Source organism: Sorex fumeus, unplaced genomic scaffold, assembly GCF_029834395.1.
Source record: "Sorex fumeus unplaced genomic scaffold, SorFum_2.1 ptg000142l, whole genome shotgun sequence".
NCBI lineage: Eukaryota > Metazoa > Chordata > Mammalia > Eulipotyphla > Soricidae > Sorex > Sorex fumeus.
The window spans coordinates 1,659,391-1,672,886 of NW_026606199.1; the positions used below are offsets into that span (position 1 = coordinate 1,659,391).

At 63.4% G+C, this 13,496-nt stretch overlaps 1 protein-coding gene across 3 annotated transcripts in view; it reads left to right on the top strand.

Moving 5' to 3' along the window:
• Positions 1-370: 370 nt before the first annotated feature.
• The window catches only part of DOCK1 (dedicator of cytokinesis 1), a 306,250-nt gene continuing 293,124 nt past the window's right edge, over positions 371-13,496 (top strand). For all 3 annotated transcript variants that reach the window (XM_056106671.1, XM_056106670.1, XM_056106672.1), the window contains exon 1: positions 371-471. In XM_056106671.1, coding sequence (XP_055962646.1) covers positions 426-471 — 46 coding nt within the window. In that variant the 5' untranslated portion in view covers positions 371-425. The remainder of the gene's footprint in view (positions 472-13,496) is intronic.

Genomic DNA, 13,496 nt, shown 5'->3' on the forward strand with positions numbered 1-13,496 from the left:
GGGTGGGACCCCTGACTTCCTCTCCCGAGACCCCGGTCCGGAGCCGGGCCGAGGGGCCGAGGTCTCAGGCTCTTCCTGCGCGAGCGCTGAGGCTGGGCAGCGGGGTGGGCGCCCACCTGCTCCCGCGGACCCCCTCGGGCGCGGGTCGGACCCGGGCGCGTTGGCGCGCGCGCGCGCGTGTGTGTGCGCGTTCGGGGGGCCGGGGGCCGGGCCCGCAGCCCCGGGGAGCGATCCGGGGCCCGGGCGGGGGGCCCGGGCGGCGCGAGGCCGCGTCCCCGTCCCGGGCGGGGGTCGCGCGCGCGCGGGGGTCCCGGCCCCGCCCCCGGCCCGCGCGCGTCCCGCCCCGTCCCGCCGCGGGCGCCGCCTCCGCCCGACCGTCCCGGCCCGTCCCGGAACATGGCGGCCTAGGCGCGGCGACAGGCGGCATGACGCGCTGGGTGCCCACCAAGCGCGAGGAGAAATACGGCGTGGGTGAGCCGGGCCGCGGGCCGAACCGCGCCGAACCGCGCCGAACCGCGCCCGCCCGCGCGCGCGCCCCCGCCCGCCCGCGCGCGCCCGCCCGCGCCCGCCCGCGCCGCGCGCGCCCCCCGCCGGCGGGACACGCGGTGGCCGCGCCCCCGGGCCGGCGCGACGCGGGCTGGACACGCGCGGGGGGACGCGCTGGTGGGGGCGACCCCGCGGGGGGCGACCGCGCGGGCGGCGATCGCGCGGGGGGGCGATCGCGGGCCGGGTCGGGGGAACCCGTCGCGCGCCCCGCGCTGGCCGCCCACCCCGGGGGCCGGGCCGGGCCGGGCCGGGCCGGGCCGGATCGGGCCCCGGGTCGGTTCCGGGCGGCCCGGCCCGGTGCCCTTTGTGGCGGCCGCGGCGACTCGGCGCGCTCCCCGGGCGCATTCCTGAGCCTCCGCGGCCCGCCCGGCCGGGGGACCTGCCCGAGCCTGCGCCGGCGCCAGCGGCTCCCAGCTGCCCCCCGGGCCCGGCCGGGCCAGGCCCCTCCCCAGCCCTCCCCGCCGCGGCCCCGACCCCTCCCCGCGAACCCCCACTCCCCGGCCGGCCGGCGCCCCCCCCCCCACCCCCCTCGGCCGGACACTGGACACTGCGCGCCCGACGCGGAGCGCCGGGCCTCCCCGCGCGCCCAGCCGCCCTGCTCCGGGCCGCAGTGTCCTGGCGGCGGGTCCTGGGCCTTGGGGGGCACCTGGCCGCTCCCCCTGCCACCCCGACGGCTGCGCACTCACTTCCTGACGCCGGCCAGGCTCCCGGTGTCCCCGTTTGGGGTGTGTTTTGTGGACTTCTGGTTTGGTTTTGCTTTGGGACCGTGCAGAGTGTTCCGGCCCCGAGGAGTTGGCTCCGGGCTGACTCCTGGCTCTGTGCTCAGGGATCCCGCCTGCCCCGGCTCAGGGGGACCCTACGGGGTGCCTGGGGTTGGGACCCAGGTGGGCTGCGGGCCTGGCAAACGCCCTGCCCACTGGGCCGGTGGTCAGGGGGCACAGGAACGCTCAACCAGGGGCCGCTGGGCTGCTGGAGCTTCGGCTGTGCCCGCCCAGCTGGGACAGGCACCAAGGGCCCAGGGGCTGGTGGGGCCAGGCTGGTCGCGTCTGTGTCCCGGAGTCAGGGCAGGGCTCAGGACAGGCTGGAGGGCTGAGGACTCGCAGGGACAGTGACCCCTGCAAGGGGCAGTGACCAGGGTGGGGGCCTCCTGTCTGGGCCGCTGGGACCCCCGGGACCGGGGCTGTGTCACCCCCAGAGCAGGAAGAAGGGTCCTGCGGACGTGGGCTCTGTCACACCCCCCCTGTCCCCTGCAGGGAGGAGGGTCCCGGGACCCTGCAGAGTGTTTGGGCCCGGGTCGGCCCTGTGGTGTGGCCGTTCCTGAGTTCTAACCCTGGGCTGGAGTGAGGCTGGGGGCAGCCAACCTCAGGCTCGCCCCTGGGCCTTCCGGGAGACAGGGCCATGGCAGAGACGCCCCAGCACCCTCCCTGGGTGTCCCAGTGACCCGGAGGTTCAGTGAGGCCTGCGGTGTAGACACCTGCATGGGTCCAGGCCAGAGAAGCCCACGGGGGTGTCCCGGCGCCGTCCCCACAGGCCCCTCACGGGAGGGCGACTGTCCTTGCCCAGGCTGTGGAAGCCTTCCAGAAGCTTCTCACGCACCTCCCGTGACCTCCCGTGACCTCCCGTGACCAGAGTTCCTTGAACCTGGGGTTGGGGCTTCTCAGGGAAGCAGAGTCTGCAGAGGGCACAGGCGGGAGGCGTCAGGGATGGTGCTCGGGGCGGCCTAGGTCAGCGGGCAGTGACCAGCCGGCCGGTGTCAGTGTCGGAGCCCAGATCGCAGGCCTGGGCACCCATGGGGCGCCCCCTGTCCCCGTGGGGCCCGCTGGGGAGCGGACAGCCGGATGCCGAGACCCTTCCCGACGGCTCCTGCTGCCTGTGCTCCGGGGAACGTTCCGGAACCCCCTTAGCCACTGCCGCGGGGTTCGGGAGTCTCCTAACTGGGCCGAGCCCAGAGGTGGGTCTGTGGGTGGGCCCCGCACACTGGCCCCCGAATGAATCACAGCCGGGAGAGAAAACGCTTCGGCTCGCCCGGGAGCATGAATCAGCCCATTGTCGGGGCGCTGGCCCGGCCAGAAGCATTGTTTGTCGGAGGGTCAGTTACTGGCCGGGCGGCTTCCTGGGGGGCTGGGGGGCGCCGCTTCCCCTGACTCACTCCTGGGGGCGGGAGTGCAGGAGGCCTGACCAGCCTTTTCCCTACCCCCTCGGTCTTGAGTTGGGGGATCGTGAACCCTAGCCAGCCGTGATCTCTTGACCGTCAGGGTAGCTGGACCTGCATACCTGGCAACCCCAGGGGTGCCCCTGTGCTCGGGCTGGGGTAGGAGGATGCGGCGGGGGTCACCCTGAGGGGTGCTCATGGCTCCGCAGTGGTGGCACATCCTTGGACTGAGCCCCCGAACCCGTGAGGCCACTTCTGCCACCAGGGCCCAGGCAGGGATAGTGGACTTCAGGGTTCCGGGGCAGGGGGACCCCGGGGCTGGTCACCAGGAGACATGTGGGCTTGGCCTTGGCGTTGGCCTGTGGGCCTGGGAAGGACCATTCGGTCTTCATGGGTCCCTGGAGGTGGGAGGTTCCTTCCTCCCCCCAACTCCCCACCCTTCTGTAAGGACCAGAGAGGCCCAGGTGAGCTTGGGCTGCGGCCAACAAGGCCGCGGCCACAGCTTCAGGCCGAGCTGGACTCGGCAGAGGCCCCCAGCCCAGGAACTGATGGTTCCATCCAGATGGTTCCAGACACCCCTCTGTGCCTCCCCCACCCCCACATGCCCCTGGCCCCCACCTTCGCCCTGAAGCCAGAACCTGTCCTGTTGTGGAGCAGGAGAGGTTGGGGGAGGTGACAGGCTGGGGGAGGTGACAGGCGGGTCCCCAGGTGCATAGCCCCGGGCAGCCTCCTTCCTCCTGCTCTGCCAGGAAGCGGCTGTGCCCGCCTGGGCTCCAGCAGGATATGGGCCTCCGGGCACAGCCTGGGCTCCAGCAGGATATGGGCCTCCGGGCATGTCTCCTCCCTCGCCCTCAGCCTGGACGCCTGTGGGTGGAGCCCACCTGGCCCCGGGTCGGGGGCAGCAGAGCTCAGAAGCGGAGAGGCCGGGAGTGGGTCACCTCGCACGACCAGGTCTCACCCCCATGCACAGAACCAGGGATGGCCCCTGAGCACCCCTGGGTGTGCCCTGTCCGCTCAGCAGAGAAGTGTAGCGGTTGGGACCCCGCTCTGGGTGGCTTCTTGGTGTGACCGTGCAGCCTGGCTGGCCAGGGGCCTGCACGTGTCCCCCTCGGTGGCCGCCTGAAGCAGCCCCGTCGCCAAATGCCGCATTCGGGGAGCGGGTGCCCAGGGCACCATGGCAGCCGGCACGTGGCTATGCTTGGGGAGAGAAACAAGGTTTGCTGCTAAGTGGATAGGAACGCAGACGTTTCCGCTCACCGGGGTGGCAGAGAAACCAAATTAGGGCCTATTCTCCCGCCGCAAACCTGGTTTTGCTTTGAAACCGAAAACATTCAAATTTATCGTGTGTCAGGTTTGCCTAGACTGTCAGGTGCCCTGGTGGGGTCGGTGAGGCCTGTGGCTCGTTCGCCTGGGCCCGAGTGTTTGGAGAGTGAAAATGGGGATCAACGAGGTGTCGGTGGGGTGACCTGGCCCTGAGGTGGGGGTGAGGTCGCTGCGTCCACCGGGGCCATTGATGTGGGTGAGGTCTCTGCATCCACTGTGGTCGCTGATGTGGGTGAGGTCACTGTATATCCACCGGGGCCATTGATGTGGGTGAGGTTGCTGTGTCCACTGGGGTCGCTGATGTGGGTGAGGTCACTGCGTCCAGTGGGGTCACTGATGTGGGTGAGGTCACTGCATCCACTGGGGACACTGATGTGGGTAAGGTCGCTGTGTCCACTGGGGTCACTGATGTGGGTGAGATCACTGTGTCCACTGGGGTCACTGATGTGGGTGAGGTCACTGCGTCCAGTGGGGTTATTAATGTAGGTGAGGCCACTGTATCCACTGGGGTCACTGATGTGGGTGAGAGCACTGTGTCCGCTGGGGTCACTGATGTGGGTGAGGTCACTGTGTCCAGTGGGGTTATTGATGTAGGTGAAGCCACTGTATCCACTGGGGTCACTGATGTGGGTGAGGTCACTTTATCCACTGGGGTCACTGATGTGGGTGAGGTCTCTGCGTCCACTGCGGTCACTGATGTGGGTGAGGTCACCACGTCCACTGGAGTCACCGTGTCCACCAGGGTCATTGGTGTGGGTGAGGTCACTGCGTCCATTAGGGTTATTGATATGGGTTGAGGTCACTGCGTCCACTGGGGTCACTGATGTGGATGAGGTCGCTGTGTCCACAGGGTCATTGATGTGGGTGAGGTCACTGTGTCCACTGGGGTCATTGATGTGGGTGAGGTCACTGTGTCCACTGGGGTCACTGATGTGGGTGAGGTCACTGTGTCCACTGGGGTTACTGATGTTGATGAGGTCGCTGTGTTCACTAGGGTCATTGGTGAGGTCACTGTGTCTACTGGGGTCATTGATGTGGGTGAGGTCACTGTGTCCACTGGGCCTTTGATATCAGCACTGTGGGAGCTGTAGGACCTGCAGGACCTGGACAAGCCTCTTTAAATCCTTGAGAGCCAGTGGGGGGTCTGGAGACCTCCACGCTCATTAGAAACTTTGTACATTATGGAAACCTTGAGCTCTGTGGCAACCTTGTTACCTGAACTGCAACAGTCAGAGAAACAAAAGAGTAATTGGGGCGGGATGGGGTGCCCCCTCCCCCCCACCTTGGGCTGTCAGAGCGGTGGGCTTGCCCACCACAGCCCATCCTGCACAGAGCGAGGACAGTGACGGGTCACGCGTGTTCTGCCCGGGTGCCCCCCCCCCCCCCCACTCGCCGGTCCAGCCTCCCCTCGGCCTTCCACGCATGCCTGCCCGCCCTCTGTTGTGTCAGGTCGTCGTTCCAGAGCTGTGGAGTGCTGAGGTCACTGGGCGGGAGCACTCATGAGCCCCTTCCACACCGAGGACCCGCCTGTCGCCAGGACGGCTCCCGGGAGGGCCCTGGACAGGCGTCACCAGATCCGAGGCCTCCTGGGGCGTAAACGCCCAGAGGTGAGATGGCCTCTAGCCTAGCTGCCCTCCCTGGGAGATGCCCCTCCCCCCCCACCCTCAGCATAGCTGCCCCCGCTGCCGTCCCTGTCCCCCGCTGCCCCCTGTCCCCACTCCCTGGTGCCCCTGGGGCTCCTTTTTGCCCGAGGGTGGGTCTGCAGGAGCACTGGCGGGGTGACCCTGGCATCCCCGGAGAGGGGGCGGCTCGGTCTGTCTGCACGGCCCTGGCCGGGGCGCCCGGCACGCCAACCTTGGCCCGCGAGTTTTATTGCTAGAATAAAAGCGTTTCTCATGTCTCTTTTTCCCCCCTTTCTAAAATAATAACTTATTTTCTTTAACGTAATTGACTTTACCAGGGGCAAATAATGATTTAGCAGGAGGGAAACGTGATTATTTTTCTTCCAAATTGCTGTGCTTATATTAACTCCGCAAGATTGATCCCCGCGTCCTTCGAGCGCCGTGAGTGGCTCTGGGTCCATTTGTCAAGGCGGGGCTGTGGCCCGGCCACCAGCTCTCCTCCCCTTTTACGGGGGTCTGTGGGGGTCCCCTTTGAGGGTCAGCCTGGGGGGCTGTGGGGGAGGGCAGCCTAGGAGGGTTCCCACACAGGGCGGGGGGCCGGCGCCTGGCTGGCGGGATGCTCAGGGGTGGGGGGCCCTGTGCTTCCCCCTGCGGCCCCCAGTCTGAGTGGACTTCCCGCGTCCACCTGCTCGCACACGGCCGACTGCAGAGAGGGTGGAGGGGCTGGGGCCGAGGGCAGGGCTGGGGAGGCTCGGGGGGGGGGTCTTACGGGGGGGCCATGAACAGCTCCCCGTGGGTGTCCCTGTGTGAGCTGGGACTGGGGCGTGTGCTCCAGGCTCGCGGGTCGTGCTGCCCGTGTCCTGCTGTCTGGGTCTCAGTGTCCCTCCCGGGAAGCGGGCAGAGCCGCGGTCCCTGACCCCGAGTCGCCTCTGCCGCTGTCTCTTGCTGTTTGGGTTTGCACTTGGGCCACGCCCGGCGGGTCTCAGTAGCAGGACCTGGGCTCCCACAGGTCCTGCCTGTCTCAGCCTCTCTCTCCAACCTCTCTCTGCATCCCCCGCTGCAGATCCTCCTCTGGGGTCCGCTGCAGTCTGGAGCCTCCCCCCCGAGGTGAGGGGGATGGGGGGGCGGGAAGGTGAGTAGGGGTCCGGGTGCAGATAAAGGGGGTTTAGCAGAAGCGCAGTTCTCTGGGAGCTGCTCCTTCAACAGAGGAAACCCCCACTTCCACACTCACCACCGGGTGCCGGGCCGTTGGGGTGGGGGCTCCCTGGTGGCCAGAGTTCTAGAACATTCCTCTGAGCACTTGCCAGCTTGCTCTTTCTCTGCCATGCCCGTCCCACTCCCCTTCTGAGTGTGGAGCCCGAGGGAGGGTCTCTGGGAGCGCAGGTGGGCCGTGTTCCCGGGGACACTGGGGTCCCAGGGTGCAGGGTTCACGCCTCCCGCACCTCTTCCCGACCCGTGTCTCTGACCCAGGGCTGAGTCACCCTGACTCAGTGCTGTGCTGCCCCAGCGGGACCTTGGTGCTGAGCCGCGTTCCTTCGCGTGTGAGTCACGGAGCGGCTTCTCATGCCGTGTACGCCCATGTACACACGTGTGTGCAGATGTGTGCATACAACTCACACACATGTGAAACACACGATGCACACGCACCCACAAACACATACGATTGCACACAAATGTGGACACACGTGTATAGCACAAACATGCATGCATATTCATGTGCACCAGCAGTGGTGCACATGCATGTACCTGTGCACACAGACATGTACAGAGCACACACCCGCAAACATGCCCACACGTGCACATACACATGGATGCACACGCGTGCCCAGATCTCACACACACAAAACATGCACCCAAGTGTGCACAAGCACGGACATGGCCCACAGACGAACACGTGTATCTGTACATTCCTGCAAACACGTGCACAGGCATGTGCCCAGATGTGCACATAGAACACACGTGCACAGAAGTGACACAGGTATGTGTACACAGGCTTACTTACAAACGTGCGTGGATGAACATCACACGTGTAGCCACACACCCACAAACACGTGCACGGGTGCGCAGGAATGCTCAGTCCACACAGTGCACACACACGCAGTGGTATATATAACCACACACGTGCACACTCACGCAGTGGTGCATACAGCCACACACGTGGACACACATCCTCTGGTTCCAGCTGCCGTCCCCTCATGCGCGCCGCCTCTGCTCACAGCTCAGCACATTTCTGACCAGCCGGCGCTGTGGTTGCACACGGGGGACTCTGTCCTCGGACCACGACGCTGCCGTGTCCTGGGTCAGGCGTGGGGGAGGCTGCAGGGGAGCACCTGCCTCCCTCCTGCGCTGAGACGTGGCCCGGCAGAGCCTCACTCCGGGCACTCCTCTCCTTGGCAGTGCCGATGCCCGTGGGCTGATCTGTCTGGTCTCTTTGTCCGAGCCGTGGCGTGTCCTGGGGCTCTCGTGGGCCAGTGTGGTCTTATTTTTCCTTCCCTCGATGCTATTTAGTTAATTTGTAACTTTATTAAGTCATCGCTTTAGTGACAGTCATTCAATTTTCCAACCCCATTGCAACCTTCCCACCACCATTATTGCCAGTTTTCCCAACCACCCCTTAAGCCTGCCCCCATAGCAAGCTTCAGTGATTTGTTTCATATTGCTTTGTACAAATAATTTGCTAGAAGGATCCCTCTCCCTGTCCTCCCGATGTACATCGATTTGCTCCAGCGGGCCCAGTAATGTCTCCATTGTGAGACTTGTTACTGTGTTTGGCATATCCAGTATGTCATGGGGAGCTTGCCAGGCTTTGCCGTGCAGGTGAGATACTTTCAGTAGCTTGCCGGGCTCTCTGAGAGGGACGGAGGAATCGAACCGGGCTCGGCCGGGCCGACCACGTGCAAGGCAAACGTCCTACTGCTGTGCTATCACTCTGCTCGAGCTCGATTTGCTCGAGCGGGCCCAGTAACGTCTCCATTGGAGACTTTGTTGTTACTGTGTCTGGCATATCGAATACTCTCGGTAGCTTGCCGGGCTATCACTCTAGCCCTGCTAAAAGGATAGTTAAAAAAAAAAGTTTCTGTAGAAGAAAGTTAGTGAAGATTGTTGTATCTCATGATGGAGCCCTTTAGCCCTTGTATAGAAGATTGCAAAAATGTTCCAGGTTAAGCCTCTGTGTTGACAGTTTGAGATCGGCTGCCTCCTACCTTGCATCCCATCCAAACTGGTGTGCTACTCCTGGTTTGTTTATCAGTGTTGTAGAGTTTGAGATGTCCACAGGAAACCCAAAATTTTCTCAGGGGGGCGGGTGATACAGTTGTAGATCATTTTTAACTGGCAGCTTTAGTGTGTGTGTGTGTGTGTGTGTGTGTGTGTGTGTGTGTGTGTGTGACTTCTGGGGCTCCCAGAAGTTCAGGGGGATGGGAGCCCATCCCTGACTCCATGAAAGCCTGGAGATTTCAGTAACAAAAGTCGCATCTCTGAGTTTTTCAACAGATTAGTTTCTGGATGAGGCTTGTCTGAGCAGTGGAGTATGGCCGGGATCATGGTGCATGGTGGCGATTGTGGAATGTGGAGGGTCTTGGCTGCCGGGGCTGTATGTGGGGTGTGAGTGTGGGGGGGGGGTCTGGGCTTACCCTCCCCTCTCTGGGGTGCCCCAAACGCCTCAGCCTTGTGTGGGGTCCGGGAGAAATTCTGCCACTTGTTGATCTCCTTCGAGATTTAATTCCGAGTCTCTGGGTCATGCTGGTGAAGGAGCTTATTGGGGCTCAGGGGGCGGTTCTGGGTCGCCAGTGTGAAGTTGGAGGTTGCAGAGTCCTGGATGGCTACGATGGCCCCGGAGGGGACTTGGCTGCCGCTGGGTGGGAGCTGAGCCGTGTCAGACCAGGGGGGCTGAGAGCAGCCTCACAGGAGCAGCCCCCTGTGCCGTGCTGGGGTGGCCAGGAGCCTTCCCGCACGGAGGTGCCCTCCTGCCAGGGATGTGACATGGTGTGGGGTGTGTGGAATCGGTGACGAGATTGTCTGCTGAGTGGGGGGCTCTGGGGTGGGCTCAGACCCTGACTTCCGGTCTGTGGGCAGTTTCCACTCTGGTCTCGGTTGACACAGCTGGGGGTGGGCTTCCTGGGCCACTGCGCGAGGTGGAACCTGGCTCCCGGAGGCTGGTCAGCATGTCGGAGGCCTCACTGGGCCCCACCCGGCCAGGGGGTCCTGTCTCTCGAGGACGGGGGATTGGAGGCTGCTAGTAGGCCTGTCGGCCTCCTGCCCGTCCCCGAGAGGAACAGCTTCCGCCTGAGCTCAGATCAGGACAGATGGACAGGCCGAGGGACAGACAGCCCTCCCACAGTGTCTGCCACAGTGAAAGGGCTGACATCGGTGGATGTGTGCGTGTGAGTGTGCGTGCATGTGGGCATGTTCACAAGTGTGAGTGTGTGTGAATGTGAGTATGGCAGTGTGTGTGTGTGTGTGTGTGTGTGTGTGAGCCTGGAGGAGTGTTTATGAATGTGCATGTAGGAGTGTGACTGTGAGTGTGTGAGTGTGAGCATGTGGGAGTATTCACGTGTGTGAGAGTGTGTGAATATGAGTGTCGCAGTGTGTGTGTGCGTGTGTGAGTGTGTGTGTGAGCCTGTGGGAGTGCTTGCGAGTGAGTGTGAGCATGTGTGTGTTTTTGCTGTCCTGCTCTTGGGTTGTTGCCTTGGCAGCTGTGTGCGCAGTTGTGACCCTGAGGTGGATGTCCATCGGGCCCCATGCCCGGCCATTCTCAGAGCGGGGATCCGGCAGAGGCCACTACTCCTGGTCAGGGGACAGGCCCCCAAGGTCTGTGGGTTCCTGATGGGTGAGGCCGCAGGGAGCACAGGGGGGCCTTGCTGCCCGTCCTCTGCGGGGTCCCTGACTTTCAGGGGGCCCACCTGGGGGCCGGCCTGGCTGCTGCAGCCTCTGGCTCCCGACTGGCCAGGAGCAGGCGACTGGGCCTTCCTCCCCCTGCCGAGTGTCCCCGCTCACACCCGGCCGTCCCGCACAGCCCCGAGCGCCAAGGTCTTCTTGCGTGTAAGTCGGCTGAGTCTGCTGTGGTCGAGTTCATTTATTTACGCGTTTATTTTAATGATAGCACTGTGATGCATGAAGTCGTGGGTAGCGGAGTTTTAGGTGTATATAATATTCCGACACTGGCCCCCACCAGTGTTCCCAGATTCCCTCCTCTCTCCACCCGTCCCGTCCCAGACTCCCAGTCTTAGTCGCAGCCTGGATCTGTGGTTTCAGTGTCTGAGTGTGGGTGCGTGTGAGACTCCCCACACCCGCATTACAGGTGTTGTGGAAGCCCCAAGGCCTGTTCGCCCACCAGTCATCCACTCTCTTCCGTGATTTTGTTCCTTCCTTCCCTGTCCTCCTCCTCTCTTCTCGGCTCCCCTCACCCCCTTCCCCATCCAGTACCTGTGACTCAGGTCACTCGGCGAGAGCCCGTCCTTGGCACCGTGTCTCCCCAGCCTTCCCACGCATCTCACTCAGGGACCGTGACTCTGCGGACCCACTGCAGGGAAGGACTCGGGCAGAGAGTGCAGACCTGGCCGTCCCAGGTGGCAAGCAGCATGGGTGGGTCCTGCCGTCCTGGGGGGCTCGCAGGCAGCTGGCATTGGCACCGAGCCCTGGTCACACGCCTCGTGGATGGGCAGCGTTGGGGTTTGTGTTCTCTCATCTCTTAGTGGCTGCTCCTCCCGGCAGTCCTCCTGGATTTGGAGCCAGTGAGAAAGCCTGGCACCGAGGGGGCCACACTGCAGAGCCAGCTGGGCCTGGCACCGAGGGAACTGAGCCTGGGGCTTGGCGGCCACTTCCATCAGGAGCTTTGCTTTTTTTTTTTTTTTGCTTTTTGGGTCACACCTGGCGATGCACAGGAGTTACTCCTGGTTCATGCACTCAGGAATCACTCCTGGCGGTGCTCGGGGGACCCTATGGGATGCTGGGGATCGAACCTGGGTTGGCCGCGTGCAAGGCAAACGCCCTCCCCACTGTGCTATTGCTCCAGCCCCTTCCATCGGGAGCTTTGACGGAGAGTCTGTTGATGCTTCCTGCTGAGCTTCCCAGCATCCCTGCCAGTCTCGGGGCGGGAGGGGGGGAGGGGTGGGCAGACGGTGGCATGGCGCTGGAGCAGTCCCTTCTCTGCATCGGAGTGTGTGGCCCTGCCCTACGTTTAAAGTTGACTTGCCGTGAGGTACACAGTCACGAAGCTGCTCATGACGGGTTTCATCATACAGTGCTCCGACACCCGTCCCTCCACCGTGCACGTTTCCCAGCACCAGTGTCCCTGGTTTCCCTCTCGCCATCCCCAGCCTGCCCACAGGGCAGACACTTTTCTTTTTTTTTAATTTTATTTTTTCTTTTTGGGTCACACCTGGCGATGCTCAGGGGTTCCTCCTGGCTCTGCACTCAGGAGTCACTCCTGGCGGTGCTCAGGGGACCCTATGGGATGCTGGGAATCGAACCCGGGTTGGCCGCGTGCAAGGCAAATGCCCTCCCCGCTGTGCTATCTACTCCAGCCCCCAGGGCAGAAACTTTTCTTCTCCTCTGTCTGTCTGTCTGTCTGTCTGTCTGTCGTCTGTCTGTCTGTCTCTCTCCTCTGGGCTCTGTTCGTAACAGGCTCTGAGTGGCTCCCTGCCCACCGCCTTCCCGTTTCCAGTGCACCTGCTGTTTCAGCCCAATGACACGCACAGGCCCCGTCCTTGTCCCCAGTCACACGTCCCAAGCATGGACAGTAGATGGATCTTTTGGGGGGAGCATCACTCCTAGTTCTGAATACTTAACTAAGCTGATCAGGGGCTGGTGGAGCACAGGGGTTTGGGGACCCCCGTGTGAGGACTGAGGTCGCATCCCTGCCAGGGCACTGCCAGGCTTCCTGAACGCTGCCCAGCGTGTCCAGGGTAGCCTCGGCGTGGGCCTGAGCCTTGAACTATCTGGCCCAGTTGGTTGCATGTCCCCAGGCGTGGCCCACTGTAGCACTGCCCTCCCATTGTTCATCGATTTGCTCGAGCAGGCCCAGTAACGTCTCTGTTGTGAGAGTTGTTACTGTGTTTGGCACATCGAATACATCACGGGGAGCTTGCCAGGCTTTGCCGTGCGGGCGAGATACTCTCGGTAGCTTGCCAGGCTCTCCGAGAGGGGCGGAGGAATCGAACTCAGGTTGGTCAACTTGGCCGTGTGCAAGGCAAACGCCCTAACAGTGTGGCACGTGCCCAGAAGTCAGGGGGCTCATGTGGCAGACAGGACATCTCCTCAGCTGCACGCCTGCTGGAAGCTTCCATTTGCTCTGGACTCTGGCTGACCAGTGACCGGTTTTGTTCTTAGGCGCCAGGGTGCTTTGAAGGGGAGCAGCTAGGTGGGCCTGACCGAGGGGCCGCGGGAAGAGGGGGGCGGCCCGTGTGTCTCCCCAGTGCACGGGGCAGGCCGACGAGTTCCGGAAGGTTCCTAGGAACGTGGGAAATGCAGCTATTTAACTTAAGTCTTGTTTCCCGTCTTTGGGCTACACCTGGCAATGCTCAGGGTCCCCCTGTGGTGCTCTCATCTTGTTTGGTTCTGGGGGTTTATCCCGGGTGGGCACGTACTCCAGCCTGGTGCTCACTCTCTGTCCCCACGGCAGGTCTTAGAGGCGGGATTTTCTTTTTCTGGTTTCAGGCCACACCTGGCAGCGCTCAGCCTTACTCCGGGTTCTGCTCTCGGGGTCACTCCTGGCCAGGTTGGGGGGACCCCACGGGCTGCCTGGGGATGCCGGAGAGCAAACCAGGGTCAGCTTTGTGCCGGGCTGATTCCTGCTCTGTTGGCGGACGCTGCCCCCAAGATGGGGTCATACACTGGTGGCACCGTGGGGTGCA